The 18,145-nt window shown below is 41.9% G+C and overlaps 1 protein-coding gene across 5 annotated transcripts in view; it reads left to right on the forward strand.

The window, feature by feature from the left end:
* Positions 1–12,561: 12,561 nt before the first annotated feature.
* The window catches only part of LOC149305191 (protein GREB1-like), a 70,434-nt gene continuing 64,850 nt past the window's right edge, over positions 12,562–18,145 (forward strand). For all 5 annotated transcript variants that reach the window (XM_089477839.1, XM_089477843.1, XM_089477840.1 and 2 more), the window contains exon 1: positions 12,562–12,722. In XM_089477839.1, the coding sequence (XP_089333965.1) occupies positions 12,566–12,722 (157 nt within the window). In that variant the 5' untranslated portion in view covers positions 12,562–12,565. The remainder of the gene's footprint in view (positions 12,723–18,145) is intronic.

Here is an 18,145-nt window from a genome sequence, read left to right on the forward strand (position 1 = left end):
TAGCACAACACTTCTATGTTAATAAGATACGGGCGGGGGCGGAGGGGGGGAGGAAATCCTACCATTTATAATCCAGCCCATTGGGCACACAAATGATAGAACAGCTTGCAGGGGTATGGTGTAGCCCTTATTTTGTTTCTGCCGTGGCCACAGAACATAACAGAGATAGCTTTGAATCCTTCCTCTGTTCTGCTGTCACAGAAGAATGTTCATGTCATGATGACCTGACCAAGTGTTTAGTTGCTCACACGCTGCTGTTTCCAGAGGGTTACCCAGTCAGGCTGACAGCCGCTCTCTCCTGAATCAAAGGGAGGCAAACTCAAGCACAGCTTATTTTGGCAGCAGTTGTTAAGCATCTTTGCAAGTGCCCTGGCCGTGCTCAGTTCATGATGATTCAAAGCAAGGGACTGGCTTACAAGGTGTAAATTGGGAGCCTGCACACCTCCACTCTGTAAGGTACAGTATATTTTGCTCTGAGGAAATTGGGTCTGTCTTTTGTCCTTCCTGTGTGCCACTGAGATTTTTCAGGTGCGAATCTTGCAAAGGATGACTTTGTGTATGTATGTGTCTTCAAGTCTCCTGTCGACTTAGGGTGACCTTGTGAATTTCATAGGATTTTCTTAGGCAAGGAATTCTCAGAGACAATTTTGTCAGTTCCTTCCTCTGAAGAAACAGTTCCTAGTATTTGTTGATGGTTTCCCATCTAAATACTAACCAGGGCTGACCCTGCTTGTTTTCCAAAATCATATTACTACTTAGCCCAGTTGTGTCCTAGCTTGACTCTTTTTTTTTCTTTACTAGAATTGACAGGGTGTGTGGGTTCCATCAGTCTATCTTAAATTTCCACAACATGGATGCATACTTGTGATTTTGGAGCAGTTAAGCATTGTTACGTTGTGTTAAAAGGTCCAGAGTGTACAGTTTTACCCGAGGATACAAGTGCTTGGCAGCATCAGATCAAGATCTACCTAGTCTAGAAAGGAAGAGATGTGAGACATGAAGTGAGACTCTTTGCTACCAGCAAGCTGCACTGTAAAGTGTCCAGTGGTCCACCAGTAGGTTGTGGTCCACTTTTGGCTAATTCTGACATAATTTCTCATCTGTACAAATTTAAATCCCATAAATGTTTGGGTGAGGATTATGTTGCTTGACAACAGCATCAAATGTGTTCTCTTATAGTCAAAATGATATTTGTGCCTTGTTATACTGCCACAAAATACAACAACAACACGATTTTATGGATGTATGGCCCCTAATACATATCAAGCCACTGACTGGAGAAAATATAGTCACTTCTTCACTCAGCTTTATGTACTGTGAATAAAAACCAATTAAAAATAAAATAAAAAGGGAGAAATCACTGGGAAGTTTCACTTCGCAATAAATTTTAAGAAAACAAAGTCTTGATTGAATTTTTTTTAAAAAAACTCAATTTTTTTTCACCCAAACATTTATTGGATTAAAATTTATATAGATGAGAAATGACGGAGGAAGCAAATTTTTATAAGCCTCCAAAATAGACTTTGCACAACATTGTGTGCTTGGTTTCCAATAAACAGGAGTTGGCTTTCTGAAAAGGATTAATGATTGGGATGTTTTCTCCAGTGTTATAATTAAGTTTTCAGAAAACATTTGCAAAATCTATTCCTTGTTTTTTTGTGGAGTTTTTGGGTTATGTGGCCATATTCTAGAAGAGTTTCTTCCTGATGTTTTGCCAGCATCTGTGGCTGGCATCTACTCCTTGGACTCATTGACTTGCATTTAAGAAATATACAAGCATTAGAGAAGTGAACAAATTCATTTGTCCTTGCACTTCACATCTCACATCTCTCCCTTTCCAATGGGAGTTCTGCCAGTCATTTGGACCTCTTGATCCAGAATTCTAACATTCACAAAGCTACAATTCCCAGGATTATTTAAAAAGGAGATGGGTGTATGTGCAGTTAAAGCAGTTTCAAATAGGTATGCTTATGGTATTAAAGTGCTTTTTATGCAAAGGGTGTGTGTATGTTTGTATAAGATCCTTGCCAGAGAAGCTAATACCTCAAGGTTACATTTGTTTTATTTAGAGGTCCCTGTAGCACTAATTGGATCTTCGGTGTACTGGCTTGGTGTTTTGAAAAACACAGCAATGAGGCCAGTGTTCATTCATAACAATTTATAAATTTTAAACGTAAGCTAATGTCAACATAGAATCTAACTTCAAGAACTTTGTGGGGAAGAAGGGGTTGATTAATCAAAAATAAAGACGAGGACAAGTCACACAAATATAGCATGGTAAAATGACTGTAAGTCTAGTGCACATATATTTGAATTTAATAAATGTGAATTGTGCCCCAGTGCCACTCCTGCCCAAATTCTTCCTGATGCAATTGTACCTTTCAAAGTCTGTCACGCCTTTGTAGTTTTCAGAGTCTGTCACAATAATAACAGCAATTGCATAGTTGTATAAAATATAAAAGAGTGAAAGTCACTGTAATATGCCATATGAGCTTCAAAATCAAAACATAATTAAGGACACACATTTATTCCTGTTTTTAAAAGGATATAGTGGTCAACGAAAGGCATAAGAAAGTGAAAATCATGCATTATGTATGGATGGGCTTTGATACTTTGCAGCACACTGGCAGTATGATTAGATTTCAGTGGGATCTACTCCCAAATTAGTACTTAGAGAATTGGAGTCTGCCTTTTAACTACAGTTTTTTTAATGCTAGCATAGATTATAGGCCTGTGGAGCTCACCTTATAGTATTTTTAAAATCACATTGTCCTGTTTCCTTGTTTGCAAAGTGTTTTACAGAACTGCCATGTCAGGTAGGCTATAATTAGCCATTTTTACAAATCATGTTGAACCTGGTCCAGTTGTTATGTTTTCTGTGTTCATTTTAATTTGTTGGTGTGGGATAGAAAGTTCTTTAAACAGCAAGGGAAGAGAGAGAGAGAGAGAGAGAGACGCTCCCAGACTGAATGCACATTCTCTGATTTTTTACTCGCCATTCAGAAGCAGGAGAAGGAGATGAAACCCACTGGAAGCTGTGTTTCTGGAAAAAAAATATGTTAAAAAGGAGAAGGGGGAATAAAGGGAAAAAAGGAACGTAGCAGCACCTTTAGGACTTAACTGATTTTTATTTTAGCATGACCTTTGGCTGATATCAATTCACTTTTTCAGATGCAGTTTGAAAAAACTGCTGTCAAATGCTGAATCCTGGGAATAACAGCCCTAGGCTAGAACCAGAGGAAGCATTACTTTTGGGGACTAAAGCTCAGACAGAGTGACAACTGGAATCCTCAGACAGAATGATTACTGGAGAAACTGAAGTCTAAAAAAGTTACTTTTCCAAGCTCTGGCTGGAACCCCTGGAGATGATTGAGGAACCCAGTTTGCAGTATGCTCCCCCCTAATTTATGGACCCCCTCCTTGTTTTTATGGGCTATGACCACTGCTTCGCTTTCCTCCTCAGTGCTGCTTTTATGAGTTCCATTTATTTCAAGCTTGTAGGTCTTTCAGACCTAATTTTGTGGTGGTTTTGGTGGTGTCCTTTGCAAATACACTGAAAAAGTGAATTGAAGGGAAGGAGGTTGGGAGGGAAGGACAGAAAAGAGTGGAACAGGAGCTGTAGGGATCTGGTCTAGGTATAAGATAAAAGCACATCGGCCAGAGACACTTCTTACGTAGTTATTTTCTTTCTAAACCAACACCTGCAGTATTTATGATGGTCTGTAAGCAAAGGCAAGAAATCTGCATTCGAATACAGAGCTTCCTGTAGGGGAGGAATAAGGCAACGCTTACAGGATGCTATTCTATTGCCTAATGTATTTATTGCCATATCGTATAGGCCTGCTTTAGCCTGTGCTACAGTTTCAGTTCCCAGAGTTACAGCCCCTTGATTTGGGAGAAGCTCTCCAGGACTCAAGGGACGAAATAAAAGTTCAAACCCCGTGAAAGACGTGAAAGAGGCGTCTAAGAATTGAGAGTCCTAGTTCCAAAGCAGAAATTATGGGTCACTCCTGACTGGTATTGCTTCCAGCCTGAAAGCATAATACTAAGAGGCAGAGATACGGTAGTTTTGAAGCATTTTGGCTATTTTAGTCACAGACATATCTTTTATGAGTGGTGGCGGGTGGGGGGGGGGGATATTGGTTTCTGTTGAGACTTTTCCAATAAATTGACAAATATTTTTCTTGTAATTAACATTTATTATTATTACTACTTCTTCCTCTTCTTCTTACCTCTATATGGGCAACTCAAGGGGACATCTCCTTTCCTTCAGGGACATTACATATGGCAAGAAAGTTCATTCAGTCTGTCTGCTGCTTTAACCTTGCAATTCCACATTTCATCATCAACATATATATTATATAAACTACATCTGCACTCTGACTTATTCTCTGCAGTAATCAGTGAAGATTGGATTTTCATTGTTAAAACTGTGTTCGATGTCAGTCATCTGCATTTTCCTAAGCTCCCACCCTTTCTCTTCATGTTTACTTTCTTGCCCTATATTCCTATAAATGCACAGAAGTGTGTGTTAACTGCAGTGCATTTTCTTATGGGATATTTGGTTTGTTTCACCATTATACAAAGTGTAATCATTTTGAGAGCTCCTTCATCTTGTGAAGTGTTAAGTATTTAAAACAAGGTGATTTTTTAATCACTTTGGAACATGCTGCCTTGGAGTGTGGTGGAGTCTCCTTCTTTGGAGGTTTTTAAACAGAGGTTGGATGGCCATCTGTTGACAGTAGTTTTTATTGCGCTTTCCTGCATGGCAGAATGGGGTTGGACTGGATGGCCCCTGTGGTCTCTTCTAGCACTATGATTCTATGATTAATTGCATTATGGTGTGTTGTTTGTCTTTTATATATTTACTGCTATTTTACTCATTTTCGTTTTTGCAAATTGTCTTGAAATAACTGATTCAAGGTGATACGTGAATGCTTTAAATAAAATAATGAGTGAATGAATCAGGTCTTGAAAATGTGTGGCTCTTTAGGTGTTAGTGGACTACAGTTCCCATCAGCTTTAGGCAGCATAACTAATTATGAGGAACGATAGGGGTTGTTGTGTAGCAATTTCTGGAAGACCACACATTTCCCAACCTTGACTTAGACTCGAGACAGAAGGGCCAAAAAGGGCGTACCGCTGCTAATACTAGGGTTCGGGAGCGCACATTAACCACACGCTCCCGAACCCCAGGGTATAATGGCGGCAGCATCATGGCGGTGTCCCATCCACACGAGCACGGCCATCTTGACGTAAGGGACATGCAGTGTATACACATCACTGCATGCCACTTACATCACTGGCACGCCAATGGTGCACTCGTGACGTGCGCTGTGTGCCGTAAAATGAACCTGGTTTTTGGCTGCTGCGGCGTCTCTCTGGAGTTAAAATGGACGTCTCCAGCCCGCTGTTTTTAGGCAGTCTGTCTTGGCCTTAGATTTACATTGTAGCTCAGAGCTTGGAAAAATTACTTCTTTGGACTATAACTCTCAGAATTCTCCAGCTAGCACACTGTAATCATAGTTTAAGCAGTAATGTTCCCCGCTCTGTACTGCAGGAGACTTGTTCCATTTAAGTCAGGAAACTCCAAGGAAGACAGGGCCTTTTCACAGTACACAATTATTGCACTGTGATTCCAGTTTAACAGTTGCAAGTGCATCCTTTAGGGAGGAGCATTTACAATTTTCAGCCAGAGGGCTTTAGTGTTTCAACAAACTGCAAAGCCTATAATTCCGAGGGATGCATCCAGGGCAGTTAAAGTGGAATCAGAGTATTATCACTCTATAGTCTGAAATTGCTCAAGATTTTCTTCATAATACACAAAAAGGTGAGAGATACACCCCAACCCTCAAATAATGTTACAGTGGAGAAGAGTGAGATTGCCTATACCATTGATTCCCAAACTTTGGTCCTTCAGGTGTTTTAGACTTCAACTCCTAGCAGCCCCAGCCAGTTTGGCCAATAGTCAGGAATTCTGGGAGTCCAAAACATCTGGAAGACCAAAGTTTGGGAACTACTGGCTTATACTAACTATTCCCTTCTGTTGATGCACCTGGATTTTTGCTTATATTGTATGTGCAAGAAGGGACACTGTAGATGTGCTGCTATAGCTGGCTAGAGCCTAGGGGTCTTGCAGAATCCCCCCATTTTGTGTTTGGTGAGTATAGGAGAAGAGGTGTTATATGTGCAGCACTGTTTCAGCTGTACAAGCATTTGAAGCTTGAAGGAGGGAGGTTCAAAGCTGTAATTTGCCCTCTCCCCTCCCTTCCAGGGCAAAAGGGGAGCAGGGCTGGTCCAGCTATTAAGCAGAAGTAGGTGGCTATCTCAGCCCTCTGGTGCTTGAGGAGAGACCAGGTAAATGTGAAATGGAGGGCACACCTTTGCCTGCCTTTGGAACTAACGTGAACCCTCTAAGCCAGTGGTTCCCAACCTGTGGGTCGGGGCCCCTTTGGGGGTCGAATGACCTTTTCATGGGGGTTGCCTAAGGCCATTGGAAAACACCTATTTAATTAAAGTTATGAAGTAGCAATGAAAATAATTTCATGGGTTTGGGTCACCACAACATGAAGAACTGTATTAAAGGGTCGCAGCATTAGGAAGGTTGGGAACCACTGCTCTAAGCTTACCTGCTGGCATCAGGTAGAGGATGCTGTCCCATCAGCAGTACCGAAATAAAATTTGCTTTCCAAACCATTCAGCTTTTTTTTGTAGAAGGAGAAAGAATGTAAACTTTTCAAGCACCAATATATCTTGGATTAGCTTCCTAATGGGAGTTATTATTTTCTCCATGCAAGTTTTAATTTCATTTTTATGTCACCCTCATCAAGTGGCATAAATTATTCCTATCCACCAGGGTATAAGTCACTGGCGAAGGTGGGGGATGAAAGTATTGCTTCCCACATAAGACATTTTTCTTGTGTTGCCAAATTTCTAGCATTGCATTAATCTAAAACTAGCATTGAACATTTACAAATAGAGTTTAGGCATCCAGGGAAAAGGGGCAGGTAGTGTGACCATGGGAATACAAATACTTCTACGGCTGTGTTAGCGGCCTTGAGATTCACGGTTTTGATGATTCATGAGGTCAAGGCCTCTACCCCCCCCCCAGACCCTTTCTCTACCCGATTGGCTCACTGGGCTGTCCAGGGAGCGATCAGGCAGGGAAAGGCAGGAGGAGCCTCCACCCCCAAGACCCTTTTCCTGCCCGATTACTCCCTGAGCAGCCCAGGGAGCCATAGGGCAGGGAAAGAGGCTTGGGGGTGGAGGCTCCTCCTGCCTTTCCCTGCCTGATCACTCCCTTGGGAACACAGAGATCTGGCTAGAAAAGGGGCAGGGTGCCAGTTAAAGGGACGGGAAGGTGGGAAAAAGAGTGCATACCTCTGCTCTTCTTCCCCTGCCCACCCGTCCCTTAACTGGCTTCTGAGTGTGTGTGGGGGGAGTGATTTGTGGTTTTTTCACATTCGTGGGGGTCTTGTTTCCTTAACCCCCACAAATGTGGAGGGAGAACTGTACAGCAAATCTAATACAGTGCACCCATGTCATACATGGGTGTGCTATATGCAGCTTTCAGCCGCATGACAAAGAGGATATGCGCACATGCCCTTGGTACATGCATTGCGCTACACCGCATGCACAAACCCAATTAGTTTCAATGGGGCTCAAGCACACGCAGAAAATGTCTTATGCAGCGGGGTCCGGAACGGATCCCCGCGTAAGGCACAGGCACACTGTAATTCAATGTGAGAACAGTTTTCAAAGTCTTACTGCAATGCTAGAAATTTGGGGACACAAGGACAAGTCCATTTGGGGGAGGGCAGGATTCCTATCAGAGTGACACTATCCTCATATTGCCCCCCTCATAGCTACATCCCTGTTATCCTCCATTCAGGTACTTTCTGTGTGGAAAGTAGGGCCTTCAAAACTTTAAGCCCATAAGCAATACCATTACACACTGAATGTTTTCCTATCTGATGCTATCTTCTACTTTTCTAATTTTTCTCTCAATGTCATAACACCAGCCCTGTATAAGCTTTTATGGTCTTATTCTTCTATGGACTCTTCTTGCATAAGCCACAGCATCTTCAGGAGATAGAAGAAAATGGTCATCCATGTTGTTTCTCTTCAAACTGAATTGAACAACCAAAACCTATGCTGATCAAACTTGACCTAGCCTGCTCCTGCTAGGAGCAACACAGTAGGGACCTCAGTTCAAAATCTCTTCACCGTGCAAACCACAAAAGTGCCCATTACCTTTAACTGTACTCAGCAAAGGAAGCAAGTACTGTTTCACTTTTCTCTTTATAGTTATTTTTATTTTTATAGGAAAGGAAATGGTCTTTTTCTGCCTCCTTACCAACTCCCTTCACGACTGTAAAATAGTACTGCATCATTCTGGTATATTATCCAAAGCTGCTTTTTTGAAGGGTGTGGTCGGACTTATTTTTAAAGTTGGGGCCAGTTCTCATGTGGTCTTTATTTGCCTCCTTGCCACCTCCCACATCATCCCATGGATTTAGATACAAAAAACCCCCACAACAATATACATCAGGGTGATACCTTTATTAAACAAAAAAGCACAAAAATTATCCAAGCTTTTGATGCTCAGTGCCTTGTTCATCAGGCTAAGTTGTTAGAAGTCATGTGGTTATTATGTACCTACAAGTTGATTCCAATTTATGGTGATGCTACCGAGAATTTTCTTGGCAAGATTTATTCAGATGAGGTTTGCCATTGCCCCCTTCTTTGGCTGAGAGAATGTGACTTACGCAAGGTCACCCAGTGGGTTTCCATGGCTGAGCAGGGATTCAAAACCTGGCCTCCCAGAGTCTGGTACGATAGTCAAACCACAGTACTGGGTATTATTAAAAATCACAAAGGAGAAGAAAAACAGCCATATCAAAGTCACATGTCTGTGTATTATTTGGTCTGTTTGCTTGGAATGGTGCTTAAGATGGTCCTGAGGGAGGGTTGATGCCTTTCTTGCTTGACCCTGCTTTATAACAACTTTGGCTGATGAAGAAATCAATGAGCTTTGAAAGCCTTGTATAATATATTCTGTTCCTTTTGGCTAGCCTGAAAAAAAAAGTACCATTGCAGTAAGGATTTTGTTGTATTTCATTGCATGGTCAACATGGCTCCGCCTGTATATAGATTTTATAGATATAAATGACTATTTAAAGTTGATCCTCACCCTCTTTTTTAAAAAATGTTTAGTATTCTTTCTGCAAGCAGTGGCAATGTGATAGGGTTTTCCTCAGCGGCTATGCTGTCAGCAGTAGGGTCCCCTCCTCTCCCCACTTCCTATTACCTGGGGGCCCTTTAGAACAGAGCCATTGAGTCTTTCTGATCCTCGTCTGGAATTTCACAGACATTTGAAACCTTCTCTTGCAACACCCCACTTGCGTCTGGGAGTGTTTGAAAGCCATAAATCTGTACTGCTGCTGCTGAAGCAGACACAGAGCTCAAAGCACAAGAAACCAAGGCCCACCATGTCAAACTTTCTGGTGCCGTTTTACTGCTCAACTAACACATTCAGGGTCATCCAATGTGTACATTTTCCCAAGAACGGGGTGTCAAGAAATTACAGAGATCTGTTGTGGTTTTTAAGACTGCCATTTATTTATTTATTTGCACAAAGAATGGAAATATTACCCTTGGACTTAGCAATGCCAGCAACCCTCATCCTGCATAGTTTGGGGATTCTGGGAGATGTAATCCCAAAATGTTACTTAGCCAAGTAAAACTGTGAACTTCTAAGCAACTGTTTTAATGCTAAGAACCTTCTACCTTCTCACTAATGTCCAGCCTTCTGGATCTTTGCATTAAAGAGCAACAGGCCAAGTCACATAACCAGCTGTTTATGGTGCATCTTTTTTAAAAAACAAAACAAAGCACAAACACACAAATTGGTAACTTCCTAAGCCTGATTAATGCTTGATGGGAATTCAGTCTAATAAGTGTGAATCAGATCTTCAGATTAGTGTTCATCACCTAATTATGCCTCACTTGGCTACATAGGTCCAAAACACACTGCAGAAATAATCCGGTTTGAGACTGCTTTAACTACCCTGGCTCAATGCTTGGGAATTCTGGGAAATGTAGTTTTGTGAGTAATTTAGACTTCTCTGTCCGAGAGCTCTGGTGCCACAATAAACTACAGTGCCAGGATTCCCTAGCACTAAGGACAGTTAAAGCGGTCTCAAACTGGATTATTTCTACAATGTGTTTTGGACCATAGTGTATACAAAAGTGTGAAATGATTTCAATGATAAACATTGTGTCTAAGGTGATGTGCGGTGTGATAATTCTATCTGTGGTATTTGATATTAAAATGGTTTATTCACACATAAAAGTCATCACTTTATATTGCAGTTGTTAGATAATGCCTTGAAGGAAGTAGGATATAAATTCTGTAAATACATACATAATGAACAAATGAATAATATGCATGTTTGGACTACCCTGTAAACAATGGGATACCATGACTAACAACCTCATCTTAAATATATTAATTCTTTTGTTACCTTACAAGGTGCAGGGGGACATTGTGGATCTCCACCAGCAGCACCAACATCTCCTTGAAATTGCAGGGAAAGTATAGCTCAAAAGGAGGCCTGCGAAAGGAGGGTAACTCAGGGAATCTTTTCATCTATGTAGTAACTGCAGAGAGACTCCAGTTTCAGTGAATAAGAAAGGGTTTTATTTAGAAATGTGCAAGAGTGCATGTAAACATACAAAAACAGTGAAAACTTAAGAACTATACAATGCTATCAGAAAGGAAGGTGTGGAAGCTTGGGTAGAGATAAATTGGTATTTGAAGCAGGTGATAATTACCAGTCCTGAAGAGAGGCGTCCATGGAAAATGGAGAGTGGCTCAGACAGTGCCTGAAGGCTACAAAGAGAGAGAGAGAGAGTGAGAGTTTGCAGGAGTCTTTGTGCACACATGGTCTATGAGCAAAATGGCTTTGGCTAGGTTGGATATTTATGTCCTATTTCAAACCCTCGAGGGGTGCTTGATGTTACCACATGATGTAGCAAGGGTTTTGATGGCTTTCCCATGGAATTGACAAAAAGGTCCTGATCATTTTAACTCCGGAGTGCTAAAAGACTGACTGGATCTAAAACAATCCCTGGATTGTCTGATCGGAAGAGTGAATAGGAGTTCAACATGACATGAAGTGGAAGGTACGGTCTTTGACTACTTTTGCAATGGGACTCGCGTTGTCTCCATTACAAGAGAAAATGCGAAGAGCCTGGGAGGGGGAATGGTGTGATCAGCAAGCCCATTTAGCATTTATTTTTGTCTTATCTAGGGTCCAAAATACACTGCATAAATAATCCACTGTGAGACTGCTTTAACTGCCCTGGCTCAATGCTAGGGAATTTTGGGAAATGTAGTTTTGTGGGACATTTAGCCTTCTCTGTCCGAGAGCTCTGGTGCCACAATAAATTACCATTCCCAGGATTCCCAAGCACTGAGGATTCCCAGGCACTGAGCCAGGACAGTTAAAGCAGTCTCAGACTGGATTATTTCTGCAATGTATTTTGAACTTAAGTCTTCCACAAATCCTGAGGTCAGTCTGACTCTTTCTCAAAACATGCCCAGAGCTAGATATTAGTTATGAAACCCCATACCTAATGGGAGGGGTGTGGGATATGTTAACAACTCACAAATATGTCCTCACTAAATTTAGTGGAACTCACTCTGACGTCAGCTTGTCCATGAACTAAAGTGATCTTCTGAGTCTCTAGGTATCTGCACTGTCCGAGGATGATGGGCACCAGAGGAGGAGAGAAGGACAGCCTTCTTTATGGTAGCCTTTGTCTGTAGAATCATTTCCTTGGGGAAGCTTGCCTGGTGCTACCTTTATAACATCTTGGTTCCAGATTAAAATTTACATTTTCCAGGTTTACTAGCTTGCCGATTTATTTATAATAGTCTTTATTTATTCGTAACTGTAAAACTGTCGCTCTTCTGTCCTTCTGATTATATATGTGTCTATATTATGTATGATTTTATGATACTGTGTTTTTATTTTGATCTGAACCATCCCAGAGAACAGTAAATACATTTAAATTATGTATCTTTGGGGATGTGGGAATCTGCCAGTTGACTATTAGCCTGTTTTTCTACCCTGTTTTATAACAACACAGCTTTACTATTAAAAATAAAAAACCCTCAAAACTTGAAAAAGTGTTTTCCCTGAAATTTACAGCACCAAAGGTAGTCTCAAACCATGCCATAGGCTGTTTTTACTTCATTTCATACAACAAGAAAGTGTCAGAATTTGCAAATTACAGAAAGCTGTTGCTGTAACTTCCGGCCATTTACCTGCAGGACCTGTTTAGTAAATACTGTAAAATTCTCATCATTATTGCTCTGTGAAGGACAATGTCAAAGTCTCTTCTAAGAAAAATGCTACTTGACAATATGGTGTTTTTTCATGTTTTCTGAGAACAAAACTTGATATACTCTCTTTTCTCTTTCTCTCTCTCTCTCTATGTGGAATAGGGGTTTTTTAATTAAAAAAAACTCCTCTTCAAACTGTATTTCTTTAAGAAGATGGGAAATTCTTATGCTGGGCAGCTCAAGACGACACGCTTTGAAGAAGTGCTCCATAATTCTATTGAAGCCTCTCTCCGGTCAAATAATTTAGTTCCCAGGCCAGTTTTTTCACAGCTATATTTAGAAGCTGAACAACAGCTTTCATCTCTAGAAGGTAAGAAATGCTTATTTGCTGTTGTTGTTCTTCCTACTAATAATGTTCAAAGGGAATTTGAGCTTACTCCTAATTTGTTGATTAAGTAATGCATGGACCAGTATCTGTGGATTTAGATGTACTTTGGTCTGGTTCTGTACTGGACTGTGGTCTTTACATTTTCCTGGGAAGGTTCAAATGTGTAGCCTAATTTTCACTGAAAGAAAATTCACTGAAAGAAAATAATCAAAATATTTGAGAAATGGTGTTGAGGAACCTTAATGAGAAGAATGTTAGAATGATGACAATCTTTGTAGTTCAGGACTTATTCCACACAAAATTTGTGTATTGTTGCTTTACACAGAAAACAACTTTTATGTGCAGGAGACAACATTTTCTGTGCATAAAATAATATTTCAGTTCAGAAAGTGGTGCCTCATATGGAGAAAATGCTGTCATTCAGCATAGAGTTTCACTTGGTATTTTTGCACAGAAAACAGCATTGTTTGCAGAAAATTATGTTTCCTGTGTAAAAAAAAAATGTTGTGAATTTTGCACAGAATATATTCTGAAGTGCAAATATTGTAGACGTCAAAACTGCACAGTTTTTGAAGGCTTACTTGTAGTGTAAAGAGAATTGCTAACATTACTTGTCACTTCCTTTCAGAAGAAAATTTGCAAAGAATCACATCCCTCTCTGAAGAATTTGATCCTAATCCTCAGTTCTGCTGTTTGAGAGGATGACGTATCAATAGTGGCTGGTGGCTTCCATGTCAGTGGGGTGGTGAATCTGCTCTTAATTTTAGTTTGAACTTTAAAGGAACTATCAAAGATCTGGACTACTTTCTTCCCAAATAGATTCAGCAGCTTGGATAGCTCCTTAAAAGTTTGGATCGGTACTTCATTGACATGAAAACCATCAGCTGCCATGGTCTAGAACAATGATGGTGAACCTTTTTGGTTCGCCGTGCCGGGGGCGGAGCTGCATACCGGGGGCAGAGCTTCCACCCTCCGGGGGTGGAGCCACATGCCAGGGGTGGAGCTTCCACCCACCGGCGGTGGGGCTTTCCCTGTGCCCTTTTCTGACCTCCAGCTGTCTGAGAAACAGCTAGAAGTGGGGGGGGGGAGGGAGAGGGGGTGACAGGTGCGCGCCAGCTCCTCCTTCCCTTCCTTGACCCCCAGCTGTCTCTCAGAGACAGCTGAGGACCAGTAAGGGCCCGTGAGGGGCAGGAGCAACAGGCGCGCGGCCCCTGCTCATTTCTGAAGGTCTTCACTAGACCTGAGGTGTCCTCCGAAGGAGGTCTAACGAAGCCATGCAGAGAGGAGGAGGCGTATGCCCGCCCTCTCCTCCTCAGCCCTTTCCTTCGGCCAAACGGGCTCCAAGGGGCCCATTCGGCCGAAGGGAAGGGAGGCTGAAGGGAAGGGCTTGGGCACCCATTCCAGGCCCTTCCCTCCGGCCCCATCCTTCAGCTGAACGGGCTCCAAGGGGCCTGTTTGGCTGAAGGGAAGGGCTTGGGCACTCATCCCAGGCCCTTCCCTTCGGCCCCTTCCTTTGACCGAATGGGATCCAAGGGGCCCGTTCGGCCGAAGGGAAAGGCTTGGGCACACCGCCCTCCTGGGCTCTTTCGCGGCCTTTGCAGCCCCAGATCTCTCTCTCCGGAGGGAGGTCTGGGGCTGCAAGGGCTGCAGCAGAGCCCAGGACATGGCACGCCGCCACTGCTCCTCCTCAGGGGCCTTTCCGTGCCCCCAGCTGTCTTTCTGGAGATGGAGGCTGGGAAAGGTCTCTGGAGAGGAGCAACTGGCATGCACCAGTCTCTCTGCCTCCCCCCCCCCAACCCTTTTGCAGCCTCCAGTTGTCTCCAATAGGCAACTGAAGGCTGGGAAAAGGCTGAGAGAAGGAGCCAGACATGCACACCTCTGGCTCCTTCTCTCCAACGCCATTTTCTGCCTTCCTGTTGTCTCCGAGAGACAGCGGGAGGTCTGAAAATGGCAGGGAGAAGGAGGAATGGGCACACGCGTGCTGGTTCCTCCTTCCCCCGGTCCCCGTGCCCGGCGAAACGGCCCGGAGTGCCACTTCCGGCACGCGTGGCATAGGTTCACCATCATGGGTCTAGAAATATGCAAAGGTTCAATTGTCCCAACACTTGAGTGTAAAGCTGGTGGAGGTGAGGAAGAAGTGGCATTTGCCACTCATATTCTGTGTTTTTGTATTGACCATTTCTCTCTCATTGCAAGCAGTGGGAGGGAAATCATGTAGGACATCTTCAGGACTACTAAACAATGTTTCCCATGTTGAGGGCACGCTCAAGGATTGCAAGTTCTCTGGATCCTGTTTATGCAAAGCCTTTATGCATGAACTCATGCCAAGAACCCAATTCTCTCCCCCTTCTCACCTATTCCAAGCTCTGAGCACTGATACTGGAGAGGTGAAGGTCACAAAGGCTTCCATGGGTGCAGAGAAAATAGAATTGCAATATTACAGTAGAGGGAATTTAATTTTTATTTTTGATTATTAATAGATTTTTAAAAGCCATAATTAGTAGTTTGAGTGTTGGGCTAGGACTGTGGAAGTCAGGGTTTGAATCCCTACTCAGCCATGGAAGCCCACTGAGGCTGCATCTGTGGAACCCTAGGGTTTGTAGTTTGTTGTGGCACCACGGTTCTCTGGCAAAGAAGGCTAAACATTTCACAAAGCTGCAAATCCCAGAATTCCATAACATTGAGCCATGGCAGTTAAAGCAGTGTCAAATGGCATTTTTTCTGCAGTTCAGATTATGCCTGAGTAGCCTTGGACAAGTCATGCTCTAACATAGAAGAATTTTGCTGGATGGGCTGAGGTGGAAATACATGTGTGTGTATGACCAGTAAATGTGTGTTTGCAGAAGTGAGCACTGACAAAAGGTCATAATCATGGCTGATCTTTTAAAAAGAGTAGGCCCAGGGTTCCTTTCTCATGACACCATTATAGCACTATGCTTCCTCTTCAAAACTGCTATGGCAACATCCTATATGGAATCATGTTGTTTGTGGTTGGCGAGACACTGGCTGAGAATGTTAAACTCCCTATCATAAACATCAACTCTCAGACTTTCAAAGGGTATTACCATGACAGTGGGATCATGATATTATAATTGTGTAGGGGGATAGAACCCCTACTTGGGTGACAATGGCAGGAGAGCACAGGGGAGGCATTTTTGCTGTTTGCCTCTGGGCTGCCAGCTCCTAATCTTTTCCACCTCCTATCTGCATTCTGAAGTAGTATGCCCAAATACACAGGATGTTCACTTCAGCAAGGACTAGGACTACACACATTGTGATTTTAGCTGTTTGCTCTCTCTGAGTTGCATCATCCTGGTTGGGGGAGGGGTCAAATTAAAGAAGGAATAATATCCAATTTTTATATTTATTTAGAAATAAATAAGATTTTCTAACTGGAACCTACTGACAAGTAGTTGTCCATAGGATAATAGCCGTATGCTCTGTTGCTAAAAGGAGCCTTGTTAAACATATACAGTCATCCGTCTGTATCCACAGATTCTGCACCCATGGATTGAACCATCCATGGCTTGAAAAATATCCCCCCCTCCAAATAATAATAATAATAATAAAAAAATCCAAAAAGCAAACCTTGATTTTTGCCATTTGATATAAGGAACACCATTTTACTATGACATTGTATATAATGGGACTTTTTGTATCCAGAAGGTGCCCTGGAACCAAATCCCAGTGCATGGAAGGGCCCACTGTACAGTAACTGGAATCTAAAATTGCATTTATTTGCCTTTGTTGGAAAGAGATAAAAATGTGGAATCCTAATCTACTTAATGTGGAAGTAAGGATTTAACAAAAATTAAGGGCATAGGGTGTAATGGAGAGCCATCATGTGCAGCGGTTGAGCATTGGACTAAAACTCTGGAGATCAGGGTTCGACTGAGTAACATTAGGCAAGTCACACTCTCTCAGCTCCATAAAACCCTGTGATAGTTTCACCTTGGGGGGGTGGGTCATAAGTTGGAAACAACTTGAAGGCACACACCAACAACAATAATAACTTTATTACAGCACAATTACAAAATTCCAATTTAAAACATAACTTAGTTTTATACCATAGGTTCATGTACAGGCAGATTGGAGAGTATAAACAAATGATAGTTTATAAAAAGTAAGGATAGTACTGCACAATCAGGTAAACACACAACAATGAGTAGGCTGCCATCACCTCGCAAACAACTCTATCATACACAACAACAACAACAACAACAACACCCTAAAGGCACCAGACTCTTCCTAATCTTGATAGCTAATCAGGGTCAGGTCTGGTTAGTCCTTGGATGGGAGACTGCCAGTGAGTACCAAGTGCTGTAGGCTATATTTCAGAGGAAGAAACTGGAAAAACTACCTGTAAATATTCTTTGCCTAACAAAACCCTGTGAAATTCATGGGGTCACTGTAAGTCAACGGGAAACCTGAAAGGACACACCCACAATATATATGTAGAATTATAGTGTTACCTAATTAATGCTTCTGATAGCTTTGATTTTAACAAAGATTTTATAAACATGTTAGGAGAATTGTTAATGGAACAATAATGTTGGGCTCAAATTAAAGTACCATGAATGAACCATAGATATCTTATTTTCTCATAATTTAATATTTTATTGAGTTTCCTTCAAGACAGCCTGTGTTGATCTTTGCTGCTTTTATCTCCAATATCACTTCCTGGGATGCAAAAGTAGTTAGTCACTATATTCAGATTTGCCCAAGCAGGCATAGCATTCTTTTCACAACACATCCAATTAATTTTTTTTAACTGCTAAACTTCAGAAACCTTGACGGATCTGACAGTGTGCAGGCACCATTATCCCCCTGGTGCAACTATTTCCTCTGGCTAATTGCTGGTTTCTCCTTATCAGCTTGCAGAGTATTTCCTTTTTATCCCCCTGTGCATATGCCCTTTCAAAGCCACCTAAGAATGGTGTGGAAAGATTCATTATCAATAAAATACAACAGTCTTTAGTACATTACGTTTAAAAAGAAATCAAATAAGTATTTAAGATAATCTTGAACAGTGTAACAGTATGCTACCCATTTAAAAATCCTGTTTAGGAACACATCTGTTTATACTACTTCCACATTTATCCTTTGCTGTCTATTCTTCTCTGCTGAATAAGGACATTTGAATTGGGGGGGGGGGGGGCACCTTTGTTAAAGGTTCCATCTGCTTCTTCTGTTTATTCCTCAGATAAAATGCCTGAGATCTCAAGAGATTTTCCCCAGCAACATAGTCTGATGTCACAAAGTGGATTATGACATCAGATGGGAAAAGTCCTTGCAAGAGCTTGGCTGTTGTTCTGAGACAAAGGAGTCCTTTTCACACTTCATTCTTCAAGTGTTTAAGAAATCATTGGGTCTCAATTGGGCTGTCCTTGGAAATTTTGTGTGAA

Source organism: Sceloporus occidentalis, unplaced genomic scaffold (assembly GCF_023333645.1).
Source record: "Sceloporus occidentalis isolate IW3139 unplaced genomic scaffold, rSceOcc1.0.p SCAF_12, whole genome shotgun sequence".
NCBI lineage: Eukaryota > Metazoa > Chordata > Lepidosauria > Squamata > Phrynosomatidae > Sceloporus > Sceloporus occidentalis.